This window comes from Callithrix jacchus, chromosome X (assembly GCF_049354715.1).
Source record: "Callithrix jacchus isolate 240 chromosome X, calJac240_pri, whole genome shotgun sequence".
NCBI classification, from domain to species: Eukaryota; Metazoa; Chordata; class Mammalia; order Primates; family Cebidae; genus Callithrix; species Callithrix jacchus.
In genome coordinates this window covers 151,047,784-151,072,455 of record NC_133524.1, presented here as the reverse complement: position 1 = coordinate 151,072,455, position 24,672 = coordinate 151,047,784, and the positions used below count along the sequence as shown (strand labels likewise).

Genomic DNA, 24,672 nt, shown 5'->3' with positions numbered 1-24,672 from the left:
TTGTTTCCTTTGCTGTGCAGAAGTTTTTAACTTGATATGATCCCTTTTGTCCATATTTGCTTTGCTTGCCTATGCTTATGGCATATTGTTCAAGAAGTCTCTGCCCACTCCAATGTCTTGGAGAGTTTCCCCAATGTTTTCTTTTAGTACTTTCATAGTTTCGGGTCTTAGATTTAAGTCTTTAATCCACTTGTATTTGAGTTTTTGTATATGGTGAGACATAGGGGTCTAGTTTCATTCTTTTGCATGTGGATATCCATTTTTCCCAGCACCATTTATTGAAGAGACTGTCCTTTCCCCATTGAATGTACTTAGCACCTTTCCTAAAAATGAGTTCACTGTAAATGTATGAACTTATCTCTGTGTTCTCTATTCTTTCCCACTGATCTATGTGTCTTTTTTTTAATGCCAGTACAATGCTATTTTGGTTACTGTAGCTCTGTGGTATAATTTGAAGTCAAGTATTGCTTAGGACAACTTTGGCTATTCTGGCTCTTTTCTGGTTCCATATAAATATTGGAATTCTTTTTTTCAATTTCTGTGAATAATGTCCTTGTCATTTTGATATAAATTACGTTAAATCTATAGATTGCTTTGGGTACTATGAGCACTTTAACCATATTTATTCTTCCAATTCATAAATATAGAATATCTTTCCATTTCTGTGTATCTTCTTCAGTTTCTTGTATCAATGTTTTACAGTTTTTATTGTGGAAATCTTACACTACTTTGGCTAATTCCTACGTATTTTATTTCATTTGTAGCCATTGCAAATGGAATTACTTTCTTTATATTTTTTTCCAGATTCTTCATTGTTGGCATATAGAAATGTTACTGATTTTTATATGTTGATTTTCTAACCTGCAACTTTATTGAATTTGTCAATTTTAAGAGTTTTCATTGAAATGTTTAGATTTTTCCAAATATAAGATTATATCATCTGCAAACAAGAATAATTTGACTTCCTTCCTCCTTTCCAATTTGAATACCTTTTTATTTCTTTATCTTGTCTGATAGCTCTGGCTAGGACTTCCAGTACTATGTTGAATAACAGTGGTGAGAGTGGGCATTCTTGTTATTTTCCCAATCTTAGAGAACATGCTTTCAGGTTTTCTCCATTCAGTATTATACTAGCTATGGGTATGTCATATATGGCTTTTATTCTGTTGAGGTATGTCCCTTCTATACCCATGTTTTTGAGTGGTTTTTTGTCATAAAGGGATGTTGAATATTATCAAATGCTTTTTCAGCATCAATTAAAAGGATCATATGGTTTTTGTCGTTCGTTCTGTCAATATGATGAACCTCATTCATTGATGTGTGTATGTTGAACCAGTCTTGTGTTGCTGGAATAAATTGTAGTTGTAAATTGAATAAATGATCTTTGGGTTTATTTTTGTTTTCAGTTTTAAGTACAGAGGTACACGTGCAGATTTATTATATAGGTAAACTTGTGTCATGGAGGATTGTTATACAAATTATTTCATCACCCAGATATTAAGCCTAGTACCCATTAGTTATTTTTTTCTGATCTGTTCGTTCCTTCCACCCTCCACCCTCCAATAAGCCCTAGTGTCTGTTGTTTCCTTCTATGAGTCCACGTATTCTCATCTTTTAGTTGCCACTTATAAGTGAAAATGTGTGGTATTTGGTTTTCTGTTGCTGCATTAATTTGCTAGGGTTAATGACTTCTAGCTCCATTCATGTTCCTGTAATGAATATGATCCATGCTTTTTTTTCTAAAGTGATTTTATTTTATTTTAGTTACATGAAATTATAAAATATCACTAATTGAAAATAAAATCTATAAAAATCATCCATTATACCACCCACTTTAACATTTATGTGTATAGCCTTTTATACTTTATTTCTTCACATACATACATAAATATATTCATCAAAAATAGATTATTTCATATATTCATTTGGTGCAAAATTAATGGTGTTTTTTGCCATTACTTTTCATATATTGTTTTGCAACCTATTTTTATTTAACAATATATTATGAATTTTTTTCTATAACATTAAATAGATTCTGTGTGTGTATGTCTCTCAGTTTCTTTTGACTAAATTTTTTTAAATTAAGGTGTTATGTTGAGATAGTTGAAGATTCACATGTGCCCTTTACCAAGTTTCCCTTAATGATAACATCTTGTAAAACTATAGTACAGTAAGACAACCAAGATATTATTGACATTGATGAAATCAGATACAGAAGATTTTCATCATTACACAAATTCATATTGCCCTTTTAAAGCCACATCCACTTGTGTCTCACCCTATCCCTCAATCATTAATCTTTTTTCTGCTTTAATAATTTTATCATGTCAGTGATATGTAAGTGGAATAATACAGTATATCACCTTTTGAGATTGTCTTTTTTTTCCCGCTCAGCATAATTCCCTGGAACTTCATTCAAGTTGTTGTGTGTATCAACAGTTCGATCCTTTTTATTGCTGAGTACTACTCCATGCTACTGATATGCCACAGTTTGTTTCATTATTCAGCTGTTGAAGGACACTTTGGTTGTCACTAGTTTTGAGTTATTACAAACAAGGCTGTATGAACACTTTTGTACAGGTTTCTGTATGGACATATGTTTTCATTTCTCTGAGATAAGTGCCTAAAAGTCTAGTTGTTTGATTATATAGCAGTTGCATGTTTAGATTTGTAAGAAATTGGCAAAGTGCTTTCCAGTGTGGTCATACAATTTTACATTAAAACCAGCAATATTTCTGTGCATCCTAACCAGCATTTTGTGTTGTCACTATTTTTTTTTTTTTTTTTTTTTTTTTGAGACGGAGTTTCGCTCTTGTTACCCAGGCTGGAGTGCAATGGCGCGATCTCGGCTCACCACAACCTCCGCCTCCTGGGTTCAGGCGATTCTCCTGACTCAGCCTCCCAAGTAGCTGGGACTAGAGGCACGCGCCATCGTGCCCAGCTAAGTTTTGTATTTTTAGTAGAGATGGGGTTTCAACATGTTGACCAGAATAGTCTCGATCTCTTGACCTCGTGATCCACCCGCCTCGGCCTCCCGAAGTGCTGGGATTACAGGCTTGAGCCACCATGCCTGGCCTGTGTTGTCACTATTTTTATCTTAACTATCCTGACAGGTGTGTAGTGACATTTTACTGTTTATATTTACATTTCCCTAAAGGCTAATAAAGTTGAACATTTTGAGTGCTTGTCATCTGTATGTCCTCTTCAGTGCAATGTCTGTTCATCTCCTTTACTCATTTTCATTTTTCCTTTTTTATTTTAGAGTATTTAATTGGCAAATAAAGATTGTGTGTATTCAATATATACACACAATGATTTTTTGTTTCCTTTTTAAATTTTTATTTATTTTTCAGTGGGTTTTTGGGGAACAGGTGGTGTTTGGTTACAGAAATAAGTTCTTTAGTAGTGATTTCAGAGATTTTGGTGCATATGTCTTTATAGTAGAATAATTTATGATCCTTTGAGTATATACCCAGTAATGGGATTGCTGGATCAAATGGTATTTCTGATTCTAGATTCTTGAGAAATTGCCACACTGTCTTCCACAATGGTTGCACTAATTTACATTCCCACCAAGAGTGTAAAAGCATTCCTATTTCTGTCCTATTTCTCCACATTCTCTCCAGTATCTGTTGTTTCTTGATTTTTTAGTGATTGCCATTCTAACTGACATAAGATGGTATGTCATTGTGCTTTTGTTTTACATTTCTCTAACAACCAGTGATGATGAGCTTCTTTCATAGGATTGTTGCCCACACAAATGTCTTCTTTTGAGACATGTACATTCATATCCTTTGTCCACTTTTTGGTGGGGTTATTTCTTGTAAATTTGTTGAAGTTCTTTGTAGATTCTAAATATTAGCGCTTTGTCAGATGGATAGATTGCAAAAACTTTCTCCCGTTCTGTAGGTTGCCTGTTCACTCTGATGATGTAGTTTCTTTTGCTGTACAGAAGCTTTGAAGTTTAATTAGATGCCATTTGTCAATTTTGGCTTTTGCTGCATTTGCTTTTGGTGTTTTAGTCATGAAGGCCTTGCCCATGCCTACGTCCTGAATGGTATTACCTAGGTTTTCTTCTAGGGTTTTTATGGTTTTAGGTTTTACATTTAAGTCTTTAATCCACCTCTAGTTAATTTCATATAAGGAGTGAGGAAGGGGTCCAGTTTCAGTTTTCTGAATATGGCTAGCCAGTTTTCCCACCACCGTTTATTAAATAGGAAATCTCCCCATTACTTGTTTTTGTTAGGTTTGTCAAAGATCAGATGGTTGTAGATGTTTGGTGTTATTTCTGAGGGCTCTGTCCTGTTCCATTGGTCCATATCTCTGTTTTGGTACCAGTACTGTGCTGTGTTGGTTACTGTAGCCCTGTAATATAGTTTGAAGTCAGGTAGTGTGATGCCTCCAGCTTTGCTTTTGTTATGTTTGTTTTTGTTTGTTTGTTTGCTTGCTTGCTTGGGAATGTCTTGGCTATATGGGCTCTTGATTGGTTCCATATGAAATTTAAAGTAGCTTTTTTTCTAATTCTGTGAAGAAAATCAATGGTAGCTTGGTGAGGGTAGCATTGAATCTGTAACTTACTTAGGGCAGTATGGTCATTTTCATGATACCGATTCTTCCTATCCATGAGCGTGGAATGTTTTTCCATCCGTTTGTGTCCTCTCTTATTTCCTTGAGCAGCAGTTTCTAGTTCTCCTTGAAGAGCTCCTTCACGTCCCTTGTAAGTTGTATTCCTAGGTATTTTATTTATTTGTAGCAATTGTGAATGAGAGTTCACTCCTGATTTGGCTCTTTGTTTATTATAGTCTGTATATTGTAGTGCAATATTGCACATTGATTTTGTATCCTGAGACTTTGCTGAAGTTGTTTATCAGCTTAAGTTTTTTGGCTGAGATGATGGGGGTTTTCTAAATATACAATCATGTCATCTGCAAATAAAGACAATTTGGCTTCCTCTTTTCCTAACTGAATACCTTTTATTTCTTTTTCTTTCCTGATTGGCCTGGCCAGAACTTCCAATACTATGTTGAATAGGAGTGCTGAGAGAGAGCATCCTTGTTTTGTGCCAGTTTCCAAAGGGAATATTTCCAGCTTTTGCCCATTCAGTATGATATTAACAATGGGTTTTTTATGGATAGCTCTTATTGTTTTGAGATATGTTCCATCAATACATAGTTTATTGAGAATTTTTAGCATGAAGCATTGTTGAATTTTATCAAAGGCATTTTCTGCATCTATTGAGATAATCATGTGTTTTTTGTCTTTGGTTCTGTTTAAGTGGTGGATTATGTTTACTGATTTGCATATGTTGAACAAGCCTTGCATCCCAGGGATGAAGTTGATTTTATTGCGGTGGGTAAGATTTTGATGTTCTGCTGGATTCAGTTGCCAGTATTTTATTGAGGATTTTTGCATCAATGTTTATCAGGGATATTGGCATGAAATTTTCTTGTTTTGTTGTGTTTCTGCCAGTTTCTGGTATCAGGATGATGCTGGTGTCATAAAATGAGTTACGGAGGATTCCCTTTTTTTCTATTGTTTAGAATAGTTTTGGAAGGAATGGTACAAGCTCCTTTTTGTACCTCTGGCAGAATTTGACTATGAATATGTCTGATCCTGTGCTTTTTCATTGGTAGGCTATATTAATTACTGCCTCAATTTCAGAACTTGTTGTTGGTCTATTCAGGAATTTGACTTCTTCCTTGTTTAGTGTTGGGAGGGTGTATGTGTCCAGGAATTTATCCATTTCTTCTAGATTTTCTAGTTATTTGCATAGAGGTGTGTACAATATTCTCTGATGGTAGTTTGTATTTCTGTGATATCAGTGGTGATATCCTCTTTATCACTTTTTATTGTGTCTATTTGATTCTTCTCTCTTTTCTTCCTTATTAGTCTGGCTAGCAGTCTATCTGTTTTGTTGATCTTTTCAAAAACCAGCTCCTGGATTCATTGATTTTTTGAAGGGTCTTTTGTGTCTCTATCTCCTTCAGTTATGCTCTGATCTTATTTCTTGTCTTCTGCTAGCTTTTGAATTTGTCTGCTCTTGCTTCTCTAGTTATTTTAATTGTGATGTTAGGAAAGATCTTTCCTGCTTTCCCCTGTAGGCATCTCCTATGCTATAAATTTACCTCTAAACACTGCTTTCGCCATGTCTGAGAGATTCTGGTACATTGTGTCTTTGTTCTCCCTGGTTTCAAAGACCTGATTTATTTCTGCCTTAATTTCATTATTTACCCAGTAGTCATTTAGGAGCATGTTGTTCTGGTTCCATGTAGTTATATGGTTTTGAGTAAGTTTCTTAATCCTGAGTTCTAATTTGATTGCATTTTGGTCTGGGAGACTACTATGATTTCCATTCTTTTGCAATCGCTGAGGAGTGTTTTACTTTCAGTTATGTGATCAATGTGGTGCTGAGAAGACAATGTATATTCTGTGGATTTGGAGTGGAGAGTTCTGTAGATGTCTGTTAGGTCTGCTTGGTCAAGAGCTGAGTTCAAGTCCTGAATATCCTTGTTAATTTTCTGTCTCATGGATCTGTCTAATACTGATAGTGGGGTGTTAAAGTCTCCCACTATTATTTTGTGGGAGTCTAAGTCTCTTTGTAGGTCTCTAACAACTTGCTTTATGAATCTGGGTGCTCCTGTATTGGGTGCATATGGATTTCGGATAGTTAGATCTTCTTGCTGCATTAATCCCTTGCCATTATGTAATGCCCTTCTTTGTCACTTTTTGTCTTTGTTGGTTTAAAGTCTGTTTTATCAGAGACTAGGATTCCAACCCCTGCTTTTTTTTTTTTTTTTTTTTTCTTTCCATTTGCTTGGTAAATATTCCTCCATCCTTTTATTTTGAGCCTATGTGTGTCTTTGCATGTGAGATGGGTCTTCTGAATACAGCACACCAATGGATCTTGACTCTTTATCCAACTTGCCAGTCTGTGTCTTTTAACTGGGACACTTAGCCTATTTACATTTAAGGTTAATATTGTTATGTGTGAACTTGATCCTGTCATTATGATGCTAGCTGGTAATTTTGCCTGTTAGGTGATGCAGTATCTTCATAGTTGACGGTCTTTACAATTTGGTATGTTTTTGCAGTGGCTGGTACTGGCTTCTTTCCATGTTTACTGCTTCCTCCAGGAGCTCATGTAAGGCAGGCCTGGTAGTGACAAAATCTCTCAGCATTTGCTCATCTGTAAAGGATTTTATTTCTCCTTCCTGTATGAGGCTTTGTTTGACTGGATATGAAATTCTGGTTTGAAAATTCTTTTCTTTAAGAATGTTGAGGCTGGACGTGGTGGCTTTTGCCTGTAATCCCATCACTTTGGGAGGCAGAGACGAGTGGATCATGAGGTCAAGAGATCAAGCCATCCTGGCCAACATAGTGAAACTTTGTCTCTACTAAAAATACAAAAATTAGCTATGTGTGGTGGCAGATGCCTGTAGTCCCAGCTACTCAAGAGGCTGAGGCAGGAGAATTGTTTGAACCCTGGAGGCAGAGGTTGCAGTGAGCCGAGATTGTGCCACTGAACTCCAGCCTGGCACCTGGCGACAAAGCAAGACTCTGTCTCAAAAAAAAAAAGAATGTTGAATATTGTCCCCCACTCTCTTCTGGCTTGTAGGGTTTCTGCAGAGAGATCCACTGTTAGTCTGATGGGCTTCCCTTTGTGAGTAACCCAACCTTTCTCTCTGGCTTCCCTTAACATTTTTTCCCTCATTTCAACCTTGGTGAATCTGATGATTATGTGTCTTGGGGTTGCTCTTCTCAAAGAGTATCTTTGTGGTGTTCTCTGTATTTCCTGAATTTGAATGTTGGCCATCTTGCTAGGTTGGTGAAGTTCTCCTGGAGTGTGTTTTCCAACTTGATTCCATTCTCCCCATCACTTTCAGGTACACCAATCAAATGTAGGTTTGGTCTTTTCACATAGTCCCATATTTTTTGGAGGCTTTGTTCATTTTTTAAAATTCTTTTCTCTCGAGTTGTATCTTCACACTTTATTTCATTAAGTTGATCTTCAATATCTGATATCCTTCTTCCGATTGATCAATTCGGCTATTGATACTTATGTATGCATCACGAAGTTCTCATACTGTGTTTTTCAGCTCTATTGGGTCATTTATGTTCTTCTCTAAACTAGTTATTCCAGTTAGCAATTCGTCTAAACTTTTTTCAACTTTCTTAGCTTCCTTGCATTGGTTAGAACGCCATTTTCATTCTAAAGATTAACCTTAAAGATATAATTTCAGAAGTGGAAGGAGCTATATTCCCAGAAATGTTTGTTTTTGAAGTACGTAGAGTAGTAAAAGTTTTGGAATATCTTCAATGTCGTTCAATAGGAAAAATATGTAAATTCTGATAATATATAAAATTAATTATTATTATGTACCCATCACACTTGTAACTTTACATGTAATGAAATTATTTGCTTCACTGTATCTCTCTGTCCATAGCTGATGGAGTCCTTAAGATTAAGAATGTCCAAGGTTGTCTCTAGCAACTAGCTCATTTCCTGATAGGCACTCAATACATGCTCATTGAACAAGCAAATGAACTTAGGTCTCTCTTTATGTTAATAGGCTGGAAGTGATGGAGAGAGTATTGGAAATTGTCCCTTTTGCCAACGCCTTTTCATGATCCTCTGGCTTAAAGGAGTTAAATTTAATGTGACAACTGTTGACATGACCAGGTAAGAGAAATCAGGACATGTTAAATTATAGAAATTGAGATTGGTAGACAGCAAAATAATATTGATGTTTATATAACGAGTACTTTACCTAGAGACCTAACTCTGCTTATTTTTAATAATCATAGAAAGCCTGAAGAGCTGAAGGACTTAGCCCCAGGTACCAATCCTCCCTTCCTGGTGTATAACAAGGAGTTGAAAACAGACTTCATTAAAATTGAGGAGTTTCTAGAGCAGACCCTGGCTCCTCCAAGGTACAGCATTTACAAGATACTATTTTGCTGAAGATAATCTATTTTATTGGTTTGTTTATTGCAGATTGAGGATTCTTACCAACTTAAGTTCTTTTGAATTTCTGGGCCTGCCCAGGATAGGTCTAAAAACAAGAAGCATGCTGTATTCATTTTCTATTGCTGTGTAACAAATTACCACAAACTTTGTATCTTAAAACAACAGCCATTTATTATCTCATGCTTTCCATTGGTCCATTGTCTGGGCATGGTCTGCTAAGGTCTTCTGCTCAGGGTCTCAAAAACTGCACTCAAGGTGTTGGTGAGGAATGCAGTTCTGATATGGGACCCAGGTGACTCTTCCATCTTCATTCAAGTTTTTGGCAGAATTAACTTCCTTGAAGCTATATGACTGAGGTCTTAGGTTACTGGGTAGCTGTTGGTTGGGGTTCGCATTCAATTCCTAGAGGTTGTTCCTCTGTATAGGTGGTTCACAAAATAGCTGATTGTTCTCTTCCTCTAAAACCTGCAGGAGAATGTCTCTCTGATGGTTCATCTTCTTTCAAAATTTTTTATCAGTACAAATTATGGGATACATATGAAATTATGTTATGTGTATGTAATGCATAGTGATCAAGTCAGGGTATCTAGGGTGCCCATAACCCAAGTACAATACATTTTTATTAGCTGTGGTCACCCTACTCGTCTATCAAACATTGAAGTTTTTCCTTCTAGCTTATATTTATGTGTGTACTTTTTAACTCACTTCTCTTCATCTTCCCTTCTCCTCCAAATCACCCTCCACACTCTCTGTTACCCATCTTTTCATTCTTTATCTTCATGTGATCAACTTTTTAAACTCCCACATGTAACTGAGAACATGCTATTTTTGTCTTTCTGTGCCTGGCTTATTTCGCTTGGCATAATGACTCCAATTACATCCATGCTGTTGCAAGTGTCAGAGTTTCATTTTATTTTATGGAAGAATACTATTTCACTGTATATGTATACCACACTTTCTTTATCCACTTATCTGTTGATGGACACTTAGGTGGATTCCATACCTTGTCTATTGTTAATAATGCTACAATAAACATGAGAGGGCAAGTATCCCTTTGACATACTGATTTCTTGTGCTTGGGATAAATGATGATTAGTGAGATTTTTAGATCTTATGGTAGTTCTACTTTCAGTTTTTTGAGAAATCCCCAGGCTATTTTCCATAGCGGCTATATTTACATTCCAAACAACAGTGTATTAAAGTCCCCTTTTCTATAAATGTAATCCATCACATAAACAGAACCAAAGACAAAAACCACATGATCATCTCAATAGATGCAGAGATGACCTTCGACAAAATTCAACATCCCTTTATGCTAAAAACTCTCAATAAAGTAGGTATCGAAGGAATATATCCCAAAACGGTAAAAGCTATTTACGACAAACCAACAGCCAATATCATACTGAATGGGCAAAACTGGAAACATTCCCTTTGAAATCCTGGACTAGACAAGGATGCCCTCTATTACCACACCTATTCAACATAGTATTGGAAGTTCTGGCCAGACCAATTAGGAAAGAAAAAGAAATAAATGGTATTCAGTTAGGAAAAGAGGAAGTCAAATTGTCTCTATTTGCAGATGGCATGATTGATTGATTGTATATTTAGAAGACGCATCGTCTCAGCCAAAAATCTCCTTAAGCTGATAAGCAACTTCAGCAAACTCATAGGACACAAAATACATGTGCAGAAATCACAAGCATTCCTATACACCAATAACAGACTTAAAGAGAGTCAAATCAAGAATGAACTGCCATTCACAATTGCTACAACGAGAATAAAATACCTAGGAATACAACTAACAAAGGACCTGTTCAGGGAGAACTACAAACCACTGCTCAACGAAACAAGAGAGGACACAAACAGATGGAAAAACATTTTGTGCTCATGGTTAGGAAGAATCAATATCGTGAAAATGGCCATACTGCCCAAAGTAATTTATAGATTCAACACTATCCCCATCAAGCTACCATTGGCCTTCTTCACAGAACTGGAAAAACCCACTTTAAACTTCATATGGAACCAAAAGAGGGCCAGAATAGCCAAGACAATCCTAAGCAAAAAGAACTAAGCTGGAGGCATCATGCTATTTGACTTCAAACTATACTACAAGGCTACAGTAATCAAAACAGCATGGTATTGGTACCAAAACAGAGATATAGACCAATGGAACAGAACAAAGGCCTTGGAAGCAACATCACACATCTACAACCATCTGATCTTTGACAAACCTAACAAAAACAAGCAATGGGAAAAGGATTCCCTGTTTAATAAATGGTGTTGGGAAAACAGGCTAGCCATGTGCAGAAAGCTGAAACTAGACCCCTTCCTTGCACCTTGCACTAAAATTAACTCCAGATGGATTAAAGATTTAAACATAAGACCTAACACCATAAAATCCCTAGAAGAAAACATAGGCAATACCATTCAGGACATAGGCATAGGCAAGGACTTCATGACTAAAACACCAAAAGCAATGGCAACAAAAGCCAAAATAGACAAATGGGATCTAATTAAACTAAGAGCTTCTGCACAGCAAAAGAAACAAGCATTAGAGTAAACCTGCAACCAACAGAATGGGAAAAAAATTTTGCAATGTACCCATCTGATAAAGGGCTAATATCCAGAATCTACAAAGAACTAAAGCAGATTTACAAGAAAAAAAACAAACAAGTCCATTCAAAAAGTGTGCAAAGGATATGAACAGACACTTTTCAAAAGAAGACAATTATGAGGCCCACAAACATGAAAAAATGCTTGTCATCACTGGTCATTAGAGAAATGCAAATCAAAACCACATTGAGATACCATCTCACGCCAGTCAGAATGGTGATGATTAAAAGGTCTGGAGACAACAGATGCTGGAGAGGATGTGGAGAAATAGGAACACTTTTACACTGTTGGTGGGAGTGTAAATTAGTTCAACCATTGTGGAAGACACTGTGGTGATTCCTCAATGTTCTAAAAATAGAAATACCATTTGACCCAGCAATCCCATTACTGGGTATATAGCCAAAGGATTAGAAATCATTCTGTTATAGAGACATATGTACATGTATGTCAATTGTGGCACTGTTTACAATAGTAAAGACCTGGAACCAACTCAAATGCCCATCAATGATAGACTGGACAAAGAAAATGTGGTACATATACACTATGGAATACTATGCAGCTGTCAAAAACGATGAGTTCGTGTCCTTTGTAAGGACATGGATGAGTCCGGAAACCATCATTCTCAGCAAACTGACAAAAGAACAGAAACCCAACGCCACGTGTTCTCATTCAGAGGCAGATGTTGAACAATGAGAACACATGGGCACAGGAAAGGGAGCATCACACACTGGATTCTGTTGGGGGCTGGGGGGCTATGGCAGAGACAACAGGGTGCAGGGAGGTTGGGGAAGGATAACACTGGGAGAAATGCCTGACGTAGGTGACGGGGGGATGGAGATAGCAAACCACCACGGCATGTGTGTACCTATGCAACAATCCTGCAAGATCTGCACATGTACCTCAGAACTTAAAGTACAACTTTATTAAAAAAGCAATGATAAGCAACTTCAGCAAAGTCTCAGGATGCAAAATCAATGTGCAAAATCACAAGCATTCCTATACACAAATAACAGACAAGAGAGCCAAATCATGAGCAAACTCCCATTCACAGTTGCTACAGAGAGAATAAAATACCTAGGAATACAACTACCAAAGAACGTGAAGGACCTCTTCAAGGAGAACTACAAATGTTGAAGTCCTGAAGTCCCAGGAGCTGAGGAAATGCCTGCCTGCAGCTGCAGCCACTGTTGACAACCACACTTCATCAGTAGCAGGGTCACAACACAATTGCATGCTCCCCTATGAGAGGGTCCCTCTGTTCATCACTTCTTCTGCTACAGCCACCCACACACTCCACTGGGGAGTCTGGGGATCACTCTTCCCTGCCCACTACAGCCAGGGACTGAGTGCATCACTGCAGGGTCTGAAGACAGGCCCTCTTAGCCTGGCACTGCACTCCTAGTGCCCAAGCTCACTGGCATGGAAGTTGGGGGATTACTCCACCTTGTCCACCACTGCTGGTATTTGTTCACTCCTATGTACCTGAGGAGGAACCAAGTCAGGCTGCCACTACTACGATAGCTGGCATTCTCCTGCATGCATCACATCAGAGCCTGAGGACTGGCTTTCCCAGGCCATTGCAGCCACTGCTAATACTGACACATGCCATTTCAGAGCCCAAGGGTTGTCCCAGCAGGAATACTGCCATTGCCCATGTCATGCATGCTACCAAGAGAATCAAGGACTCAGCCACCTGCTCAGGTCACTACTGGCACCCACGCAAGCTGCTGGGAAGCCCAAGAATTGGCTTGTTTGGACCTTCTAGCACCAGTGACCATGTACACCACCTGAAAATGCAAGGACAGGTATGTTCAGCCCACAGCTACCACCACTAAGGCCTGAGAACTGGTCCACTTGCTATCCCCATTCCCAGAAAAAGCTTGCCACAGCCTCTACTAATAACTGCACCCTAACCCACTAAGGAAATCACAGACACCACTGACAGTGTACATATAGCCAAATAAATCATGCAGTAACTAGAGTATTGCATGCACCCAGAGTCAAATCTAAAGTGTCCTACATGACCAACATCCCAGATATATCTTGCTTGGTTAACTAAATTTCATGTTTTTGCTTGATATTTTTAATGAACTGTTTTAAATTTTATTTTTCAATTGTTCTTTGCTGCAATATAGAAATACAATTGATTTTTAATTGACTCTATTCTGTGTTTATCAAATTCACATATTAGTTTAGGAGCTTTACTATGGTTTCTATAGGACTTTCTATATACATAAATATGTCATCTGTGAATAAGAGAGTTTTAATTACTTATTTTTGACCTATATGTGTTTTATTTATTTTTCTTGCCTTATTGCACTGGTGATGGTTACTGGTATAATATTGAATAGAAGGGTGAGAGCAAGAATTCCTACCTTGTTGCTAATCTAGGGATAAAGCTTTCTTCTTTTGAAAGAAAAATGTTTTATTTTGTTCATAAACAACCACATTTACTTAATGGGATGTATGCACCTATTGGGCACTGCACAACTTCCCAAACTCTGAAATAAGATCGAAAATGCCAATCTCATTTCCTGTTCAACATTTATTATCTTGCAATACTTTCCTTTTATTAAATCAAATCCAACTTTGCAAAGATAAGACCTGATAGAAAGGAATATAGCATGATCTAGTAGTTTGCATAGTGTTCAATTGATGCCAAATATTGCTGTTTCCCTTGAATATTTAAAATATCAGGCCATAGGCTTGTTAGCTAAATGTGATCCCTGGATCAGCTTCACAAAAAATGGTGTTGGATATAGTGTTAGGCACTGAGTAAAGAGTGGTGAAAGAATCAGCCATAGTCTTTTTATGACATCTTAGCACTATGTGCTTATCTCCATACTGATAGTGCTTACACACTTAGTTTAATTATGTTTTTGTGTATTTACATTTTCTGCTAGACTCTAATTTCCCCCAAGGACAGGTAACATGTCTTTTAATTTATATCAGAAGTTCCAAACATCCCCAGTGCAGAATAAGAGTCAGGTTCGGGCTACGCGCGGTGGCTCAAGCCTGTAATCCCAGCACTTTGGGAGACCGAGGTAGGTGGATCACGAGGTCGAGAGATCGAGACCATCCTGGCCAACACGGTGAAACCCCATCTCTACTAAAAATACAAAAAATTAGCTGGGCATGGTGGAGCATGACTGTAATCCCAGCTACTCAGGAGGCTGAGGCGGGAGAATTGCCTGAACCCAGGAGGCGGAGGTTGTGGTGAGCCGAGATCACGCCATTGCACTCCAGCCTGGGTAACAAGAGTGAAACTCCGTCTCAAAAAAAAAAAAAAGAGTCAGGTTCTCAATAAATGTTGGTTAAATAAATGAACAATTAAACAACAGAATGAATAAGTGGATAAGCAAACAAGTGCCTTTAGTGTATTAGTCCATTTTCACACTGCTATAAAGAACTACCTGAGACTGGGTAATTTATAAAGAAAGGACATTTAATTGACTCACAGTTCCGCATGGCTGGGGAGGCCTCAAGAAAAGTATAGTCATGACTGAAGGCAAAGAAGAAGCAAGCACCTTCTTCACAAGGTGGCAGAAGAGCAAGAGCATGAACAAAGCCACACACTTTTAAACAACCTGCTCTCATGAGAACTCACTCACAATCATGAAAACACCATGGGGGAAACCGGCCCCATGATTCAGTCACCTCCCACCACATCCCTCTCTCGACATATGATGATTACAATTCATGATGAGATTTGGGTGGGGACCCAAATCTCATCACTTGACATGTAACAACATGTCTTAAGTTCAACTACTAGAAAAAGGACTTGATTATGAGAAAGTTAACCAATATCCCATCTTAAAAGTGACTTCTTGGAATATTATGCAGCCATCAAAAAGGATGAGTTCATGTCCTTTGTAGGGACATGGATGAATCTGGAGAACATCATTCTCAGCAAACTGACACAAGAACAGAAAATGAAATACCGCATATTCTCACTCATAGGCGGGTGATGAAGAATGAGAACACATGGACACAGGGAAGGGGGTACTACACACTGGGGTCTATTGGAGGGAATAGGGGAGGGGCAGCGGACGGGGTGGGGAGCTGGGGAGGGATAGCCTGGGGAGAAATGTCAAATGTGGGTGAAGGGGAGGAAGGCAGCAAAACACACTGCCATGTGTGTACCTATGCAAATATCTTGCATGTTCTGCACATGTACCCCAAAACCTAAAATGCAATTTAAAAAAAGTGACTCCTTCCTGGAAAATGGCTCACTGTCTGACTACTGCTGTTATTATTTACTACAGCATCTGTGTAGACTCCAGGGATATTTTACTGGTCTAAATGTTATTCTAACAGTTTCTTCAAATTCTGAGCAAGGGAGACCTGTAGCGGAGTTATCATTCCTTTCATGTGTTACTATTTAACCCTCCACCTAAAGCAGCAAATGTTACCTGACTTTATGCTATACAAATGGTTTGTGAGAAAAATGGGCATATGAGTCAAATAGGAATTTACCTCATATCCACCATTAATAATCATTTGAACAACTCTGTGAATGCCATGAATTTTCACAACGTCAATGATGACAATTACTGGACAAGTAATGGATGGCTGGTGAAGGTGCATACCAAGGATGGGAACTTGAGTTTTACTGTCTATTGGGTCTCTTCACTCTGGCTGTACTTTATTGCTCACTGTAAATATTTTCACTACAGTATTGCCAATCACTGAATCAATATAGATATCTTCATTGATCTGCATTCAAATCCAAATCTAGTATAGTCCAGACACAGGACTTTTAGAGAATTACAGAATTTTAGGGCTAAATCTTTGAGGTAATTTAGTTCAACCCTCTCATTGTTTGGGTATAGAAACTAAGGCCCAAGAAACTACACACTTGCCAGGATCATTCAGTTCTCTCTGGCCCTAACAGCTGCTGCTTTTGTCTCCTGTTCTAATGCCAAACCTAAGACTTTCTGTAGCAACATTGCTGGAGACCACAAAAGTGAATTGGATTGCTTGGATTGGAGTGATATTGGTGGGAAGTATCTCACCTTAATTCCCACAATGTCCTCCTAACTGGCATTTCTGCCGTCCATTCTCCAGAGTGAGCCTCTAGCCAAACATATCTTTTAAAATCATAAATTCAATTATAATGTTCCCTGCTTAAAATTTCCTAACAGCGTTATGTTATTTTAGAATATAATCTGGACACTTTACAATGTCCTACATGATCTAACTCTTTTCTACCTTTGATTCTATTTTTTCTTATCCCTCTTGCTCTTCCTCTTACTTCTGTACTCTAGATCTACTGACCTATATTCGTTCATTGAACACACCAAGCTCTTTCACACTTCAGAGACTTTGCACTAGCTGTTCTGGTGTTGGGGGACAAGATTTCAGCCTTTCAACATGAGGTACTATGTTAGCTATAGATTTCTGTAGATGCTTTTATCATTTTAAGGCATCAACTGGATTTTAAGAGGAATAAATATATTTATTTCTAGAACTTTCATTTAATTCTTTAATAAATTTACTTATATCATGCCCTTTTTGGCTTTTTGAATTGCACTTCTATTTCTTTTTAACAGTTTTCATATGATGTTTTTTTTATTTTCTTACTTGTAAAACCTCCTTTCCACCACATTTTCATTTACAGATCAAAACTGTCAAGGTCTTTCATGTTTTTATACACATATTAAATGTACTGACTTTGTCATTCAGCATTAATATAAGATTAATACCTCAGGCCAGGAGCAGTGGCTCAAGCCTGTAATCCCAGCACTTTGGGAGGCCGAGGCGGGTGGATCCCGAGGTCAAGAGATCGAGACCATCCCGGTCAACAGGGTTAAACCCTGTCTCTACTAAAAATACAAAAAATTAGCTGGGCATGGTGGTGCTTGCCTGTAATCCCAGCTACTCAGGAGGCTGAGGCAGGAGAATTGCCTGAACCAAGGAGGTGGAGGTTGCAGTGAGCCGAGATCGCGCCATTGCACTCCAGCCTGGGTAACAAGAGCGAAACTCCGTCTGAAAAATAAATAAATAAATAAAATAACTCAGTAGTTTCCATATGGTGTCTAGTGTTTCTTAAGCAGGATTATTTTATGATGACTCTGTATCATTTACTACATATGCCTAAATTCAACAAATTATTAAGTATAAACAAAAGGTTCTTTTATTAGTCCATTATTTTTCCTCCCTAAGGCGCTAGGAATCCTCCTCTACGACTCTGCCTCTTCACACCACCGTCTTTGCAACCTACTTTTGCTCCTATGGTAACCAGTGGAAAATATCCATTGTATATCTTTCGATTCCTTTTTTCTATGTTCACATAAGCATAATAATAATTTACTTTATAAATATTCCATCTTGCTTACATCCTTCAACTCTACTGGTGCAAATTTAACTTACTCTTTTTTTTTTTTAAGACAGAGTTTCTTTCTTGTTACCCAGGCTGGAGTGCAATGGCGCGATCTCGGCTCACCGCAACCTCGGCCTCCCGGGTTCAGGCAATTCTCCTGCCTCAGCCTCCTGAGTAGCTGGGATTACAGGCATGCACCATCGTGCCCAGCTAATTTTTTGCATTTTTAGTAGAGACGGGGTTTCGCCATGTTGACTGGGATGGTCTCGATCTCTTGACCTCGTGATCCACCCGCCTCGGCCTCCCAAAGTGCTGGGATTACAGGCGTGAGCCACCGCGCCCGGCCAACTTGCTCTTTTAATGGCTACATAATAGTCCATGTAACAGATGTGCTACAAATTGCTAAACTGTTCCCTTAATGAGGAGCATTCCTTCTTTCCATTTTTTTACTACTATAAACAGTGCTATAAATAATGTCTTTGTTCACATGCGCATCCATACTGGTGATTTTGTGCCTGTGGAATAGAATCCAAGGAGTGAAATTTGCTGGTATATATTTTTTAAAATTTCTGTTTTACTCAGCATACCCTTTTCCCATATATCTGTGATATGAGGCATTAGCACTCATTTTACATCTGTGCCAATATAACAGGTATAGTGATAGCTCATTGATACTTAACTTGCATTTCCTTGGATAATAGTTTCAATTAAGCATCTTACCTATGTTGATCGATCATTTGCTTTTGTTCTTCTGTTAATCATCTCGTCAAATCCTTCTGATTTTCTATTAGCTTGAGTTTCAGGAATCGTATTCAGTTGTAGAAAACCAAAAACTAGTGGTTTAAATAAATATGGGTTTTCCACAGCCAACATCATACTGAATAGACAAAAGCTGGAAGCATTCCCCTTGAAAACAGGCATAAGACAAGGATGCCCTTCTTACCACTCTTATTTATTTATTTATATATATATTTTATTGTGTTTTAGGTTTTGGGGTACATGTGAAGAACGTGCAAGATTGTTGCATAGGTACATAAATGGCAATGTGGTTTGCTGCCTTCCACGACATCACCTATATTTGGCATTTCTCCCGATGTTATCCCTCCCCAATTCCCTACCCCCCATTGTCCCTCCCCTAGTTCCCCCCCACAGACTCCAGTGTGTGATTCTCCCCTCCCTGTGTCCATGTGTTCTCATTGTTCAACACCTGCCTATGAGTGAGAACATGCAATGTCGATGTTTGATTTTCTGTTCTTGTGTCAGTTTGCTGAGGATGATGGTTTCTAGGTTCATCCATGTCCCTACAAAGGCCACGAACTCATCATTTTTTATGGCTGCATGGTGTATATGTGTCTTATTTAAAATAGTATTGGAATTCCTAGCCAGAACAATCAGGCAAGAGAAAGTAATAAAGACCATGTAAATAGGAAGAGAGGAAGTCAAACTATCACTGTTTGCAGATGATATGATTCTATATTTAGAAAACCCCAGAGTCTCAACCCAACAGCTCCTTCACCTGATAAACAACTTCGGCAAAGTTTCAGGATACAAAATCAATGTACAAAAATCATTAGTATTTCTTTTTTTCTTTTTTTTGAGACGGAGTTTCGCTCTTGTTACCCAGGGTGGAGTGCAATGGCGCGATCTCGGCTCACCGCAACCTCCGCCTCCTGGGTTCAGGCAATTCTCCTGCCTCAGCCTCCCGAGTAGCTGAGATTACAGGCATGCACCACCGTGCCCAGCTAATTTTTTGTATTTTTAGTAGAGACGGGGTTTCACCATGTTGACCAAGATGGTCTCGATCTCTTGACCTCGTGATCCACCTGCCTCGGCCTCCCAAAGTGCTGGGATTATAGGCTTGAGCCACCGTGCCCAGCCAGTCATTAGTATTTCTAAACATCAACAACAGCCAAGCTGAGAGCCCAGTCAGGAAGGCAATCCCATTCAGAATTTCCACACAAAAAATAAAATACCTGTGAATACAGCTAACCCAGGAGGTGAAACATATCTACGATGAGAATTACGAAACACTGCTCAAAGAAATAAGAGAAGACACAAACAAATGGAAAAATATTCCATGCTTGTGGATAGGAAAAATTAATATCAACAAAATGGCCATACTACCCCAAGCAATCTAAAGATTCAATGTTATTTCTATCAAACTAACAATGACATTCTTCACAGAACTAGAAAAAAACTATTTTAAAATTCATATGAAACCAAAAACAAGCCCGAATAGCCAAGGCAATTCTAAGCAAAAAGAGCAAAGCTGGAGGTATCACATTAGCCAATCTCAAACTATACTTCAGGGCTACAGTAACCAAAACACAGCATGGTGCTGATACAACATGTAATTCCTGCACTTTGGGAGGCTGAGGCAGGTGGATTACCAGAGGTCAGCCATTCCATATCAGCCTGGCTAACATGGTGAAACCCCGTCTCTACTGAAAATACAAAAGGTAGCCAGGTGTAGTGGCACACACCTGTAATCCCAGCCACTCAAGAGACTGAGGCGGAAGAATTACTTGAACCTGAGAGGCAGAGGTTGCAGTGAGACGAGATCACGTCATTGCACTCCAGCCTGAGCAACAAAATGAAACTCTGTCTCAAAAAGAAAAGAAAAGAAAAAAACCCCAGGCACGTAGACCAATGGGACATAATAACATAACACAGAGCCCAGTAATAAGGCTGTACGCCTATGACCAAATGATTTTTGACAAAGCTGACAAAAACAAGCAATGGGGAAAGCACCCCCTATTCAATAAATGGTGCTGTGATAACTGGCTAGTCATATACAGATGATTGAAGCTGGACCTGTTCTTTACACCATATACAAAAATTAATATGGATTCAAAAATTAAGTGTAAAAACCCAAAACTTCAAAAACCCAGAAGAAAACCTAGACAATATCATCCTGGACATAGGAACAGGCAAGGATTTCATGACAAAGATGCCAAAAGCAATTGCAACAGAAGCAAAAATTGACAAATGGGATTTAATTAAACTAAAGAGCTTTTACATAGCAAAAGAAACTATCAACAGAGTAAACACACAACTTACAGAATGGAAGAAAATTTTTACAAACTATACATCTGACAAAGGTCTAATATCCAGCCTCTATAAGGAACTTAAACAAATTTACAAGAAAAAAATCTCATTAAAAAGTGGGCAAAGGGGCCAGGCGCGGTGGCTCAAGCCTGTAAACCCAGCACTTTGGGAGGCCTAGGCGGGTGGATCATGAGAGATCGAGACCATCCTGGTCAACATGGTGAAACCCCGTCTCCACTAAAAATACAAAAAATTAGCTGGGCACGGTGGTGCATGCCTGTAATCCCAGCTACTCAGGAGGCTGAGGCAGGAAAATTGCCTGAACCCAGGAGGCAGAGGTTACGGTGAGCCCAGATCGCGCCATTGCACTCCATCCTGGGTAACAAGAGCGAAACTCCGTCTCAAAAAAAAGAAAAAAATAAAGAAAAAAATCTCATTAAAAAGTTGGCAAAGGACATGAATAGATGCTTTTCAAAAGAAGGCATACATGGGGCAAATAAGCATATGAAAAAGCTCATTATTGATCATTGGAGAAATGCAAATCAAAACCATAGTGAGATACCATCTCACACCAGTCAGATGGCTACTATTTTAAAGTCAAGAAATAACAGATGCTGGCAAAGTTGTGGAGAAAAGCAAACACTTATACACTGTTGGTAGCAGTGTAAATTAATTCAAACATTGTGGAAGAGAGTGTAGTGATTCTTCAAAGAGCTAACAGCAGAACTACCATTTGACCCAACAATTCCATTACTGGATATATATCCAGAGGAATATAAATCATTGTACTATGAAGATGCATGAGAATGTTCATTGCAGCGGTATTCACAATAACAAAGACACGGAATCAACCTAAATGCCCATCAATGACAAACTGAATAAAGAAAATGTAGTACACATACACCATGAAATATTATGCAGCCATAAAAAAGAATGAGATCATGTTTTTTGCAAGAACATGGATGGAGCTAGAGGCTATTATTCTTTTTTTTTTTTGAGACAGAGTTTCGCTCTTGTTACCCAGGCTGGAGTGCAATGGCTCGCCTCACCGCAACCTCTGCCTCCTGGATTCAGGCAGTTCTCCTGCCTCAGCCTCCCGAGTAGCTGGGATTACAGGCACGCTCCACCATGCCCAGCTAATTTTTTTGTATTTTGAGTAGAGACGGGGTTTCACCATGTTGACCGGGATGGTCTTGATCTCTTGACCTCGTGATCCACCCACCTCGGCCTCCCAAAGTGCTGGGATTACAGGCTTGAGCCACCACGCCTGGCCAAGGCTATTATTCTTAACAAATTAACACAGGAACAGAAATCAAAATACTGCATGTTCTCACATATAAGTGGGAGCTAAATGATGAGAACTCATGAACACAAAGAAGGGAAAAAGACATACTGGGGTCTACTTGAGGGTGGAGAGTGGGAGGAGAGAAAGGAGCAGAAAAGATAACAATTGTGTACTGAGCTTAATACCTGGGTGATGAAACAATCTGTGCAACAAATTCTCATGACATGAGTTCACCTATGTGACAAACCTTCACATGTATCCCAAATCTAAAATAAAAATAATCTTAATGAAATAAATATGGTTTTAATTTTTCTCACATAAGAATCTGAGAATGAACCTGGGATGATGGCTCCATAATTTCATTAGGGATTTCAACTCCTTATCTTTCTTCTCTGCCATCCTTCAAGTGAGGCTTCCAGTCTCAAAGTTAACTCGTGGTGACAATATGTCTGCTTGAACTCCAGGCAACAGATTTAATATACAAACCAGCTTTAAGGAGCTTTCACGGAAGCCACACTCAAAAATTTCCGTTTACATCTCATGTTCAGAGGTATTTCACATGCTCATATCTAAGTAGTGGTATATAAGTGTGTTATCTGCCATAGTTTGCCCCTCTGACAACCAAAATAAATGTATGTATCCTTCTCATATGTGGAATACACAGTTAATACAATCAGCTCAAAGTCCAGGATCTTTGGATGATGTGCAGTGTCTCCATTAGATACTAATGGTCAGTCAAATATATAAAAAAAAATCTCCACCCACTCTTTGACACACTCTTTTTAAAATTGTTTTTGAGATGGAGTTTCACTCTTGTTGCCCAGGCTGGAGTGCAATGGCATGATCTCGGCTCACTGTAACCTCTGCCTCCTGAATTCAAGCGAGTCTCTTGTCTCAGCCTCCTGAGTAACTGTGATTACAGGCATGGGCCACCATGCCCGGCTACTTTTTGTATTTTTATTTTCTTTATTTTCTTTTTTTTAATTGCATTTTAGGTTTGGGGGTATATGTGCAGAACATGCAAGACATTTGCATGGGTACACACAAGGCAGTGTGTTTTGCTGCCTTCCTCCCCTTCACCCACATTTGGCATTTCTCCCCAGGCTATCCCTCCCCAGCTCCTCCCCACCACTGTCCCTCCCCTCTTCCCCCCAATAGACTGCAGTGTTTAGTACTCCCTTCCCTGTGTCCATGTGTTCTCATTTTTCATCACCCTCCTATGAGTGAGAATATGCAGTATTTCATTTTCTGTTCTTGTGTCAGTTTGCTGAGAATGATGTTCTCCAGATTCATCCATGTCCCTTCAAATGACACGAACTCATCATTTTTGATTGCTGCATAATATTCCATGGTGTATATGTGCCACATTTTGCCTGTCCAGTCTATCATCGACAGGCATTTGGGTTGCTTCCAGGTCTTTGCTATTGTAAACAGTGCTGCAATGAACATTCATGTGCATGTGTGCTTATAGTAGAATGATTTATAATCCTTTGGATATATACCCAGTAATGGGATTGCTGGGTCAAATGGAATTTCTATTTCTAAGGCCTTGAGGAATCACCACACTGTCTTCCACAAGGGTTGAACTAATTTACACTCTCACAAACAGTGTAAAAGTGTTCCTATTTCTCCACATCCTCTCCAGCATCTGTTGTCTCCAGATTTTTTAATGATCGCCATTCTAACTGGCTGAGATGGTATCCCAATGTGGTTTTGATTTGAATCTCTCTAATGACCAGTGATGATGAGCATTTTTTCACGTTTGTTGGCCTCATGTATGTCTTCTTTTGTAAAGTGTCTGTTCATATCCTTTGCCCATTTTTGAATGGGCTTGTTTGTTTTTTTTCCTGTAAATCTGTTTGAGTTCTTTGTGAATTCTGGATATCAGCCCTTTGTCACATGGGTAGACTTCAAAAATTTTTTCCCATTCTGTTGGTTGCCAATTCACGCTAGTGACTGTTTCTTTTGCCGTGCAGAAGCTGTGGAGTTTGATTAGGTTTCATTTGTCTATTTTGGCTTTTGTTGCCAATGCTTTTGGTGTTTTGATCATGAAGTCCTTGCCTACTCCTATGTCCTGGATGGTTTTGCCTAGATTTTCTTCTAGAGTTTTTATGGTGCCAGGTCTTATGTTTAAGTCTTTAATCCATCTGGAGTTAATTTTAGTGTAAGGTGTCAGGAAGGGGTCCAGTTTCTGCTTTCTGCACATAGCTAGCCAGGTTTCCCAACACCATTTATTAAACATGGAATTCTTTCCCCATTGCTTGTTTTTGTTGGGTTTATCAAAGATCGTATGGTTGTAGATATCTTTTGTTGCCTCCGAGGCCTATCTTCTGTTCCATTGGTCTATATCTCTGTTTTGGTACCAATACCATGCTGTTTTGATTACTGTAGCCTTGTAGTATAGTTTGAAGTCCGGTAGTGTGATGCCTCCAGATT

General features: G+C 38.6%; 1 protein-coding gene across 1 annotated transcript in view; it reads left to right on the top strand.

Annotated features, from left to right (window-relative positions):
* The window catches only part of CLIC2 (chloride intracellular channel 2), a 53,961-nt gene that overhangs the window by 6,167 nt on the left and 23,122 nt on the right, over positions 1-24,672 (top strand). Inside the window, exons 2-3 of the mRNA XM_002763429.6 lie at positions 8,571-8,680; positions 8,806-8,931. Coding sequence (XP_002763475.1) covers positions 8,571-8,680; positions 8,806-8,931 — 236 coding nt within the window. The remainder of the gene's footprint in view (positions 1-8,570; positions 8,681-8,805; positions 8,932-24,672) is intronic.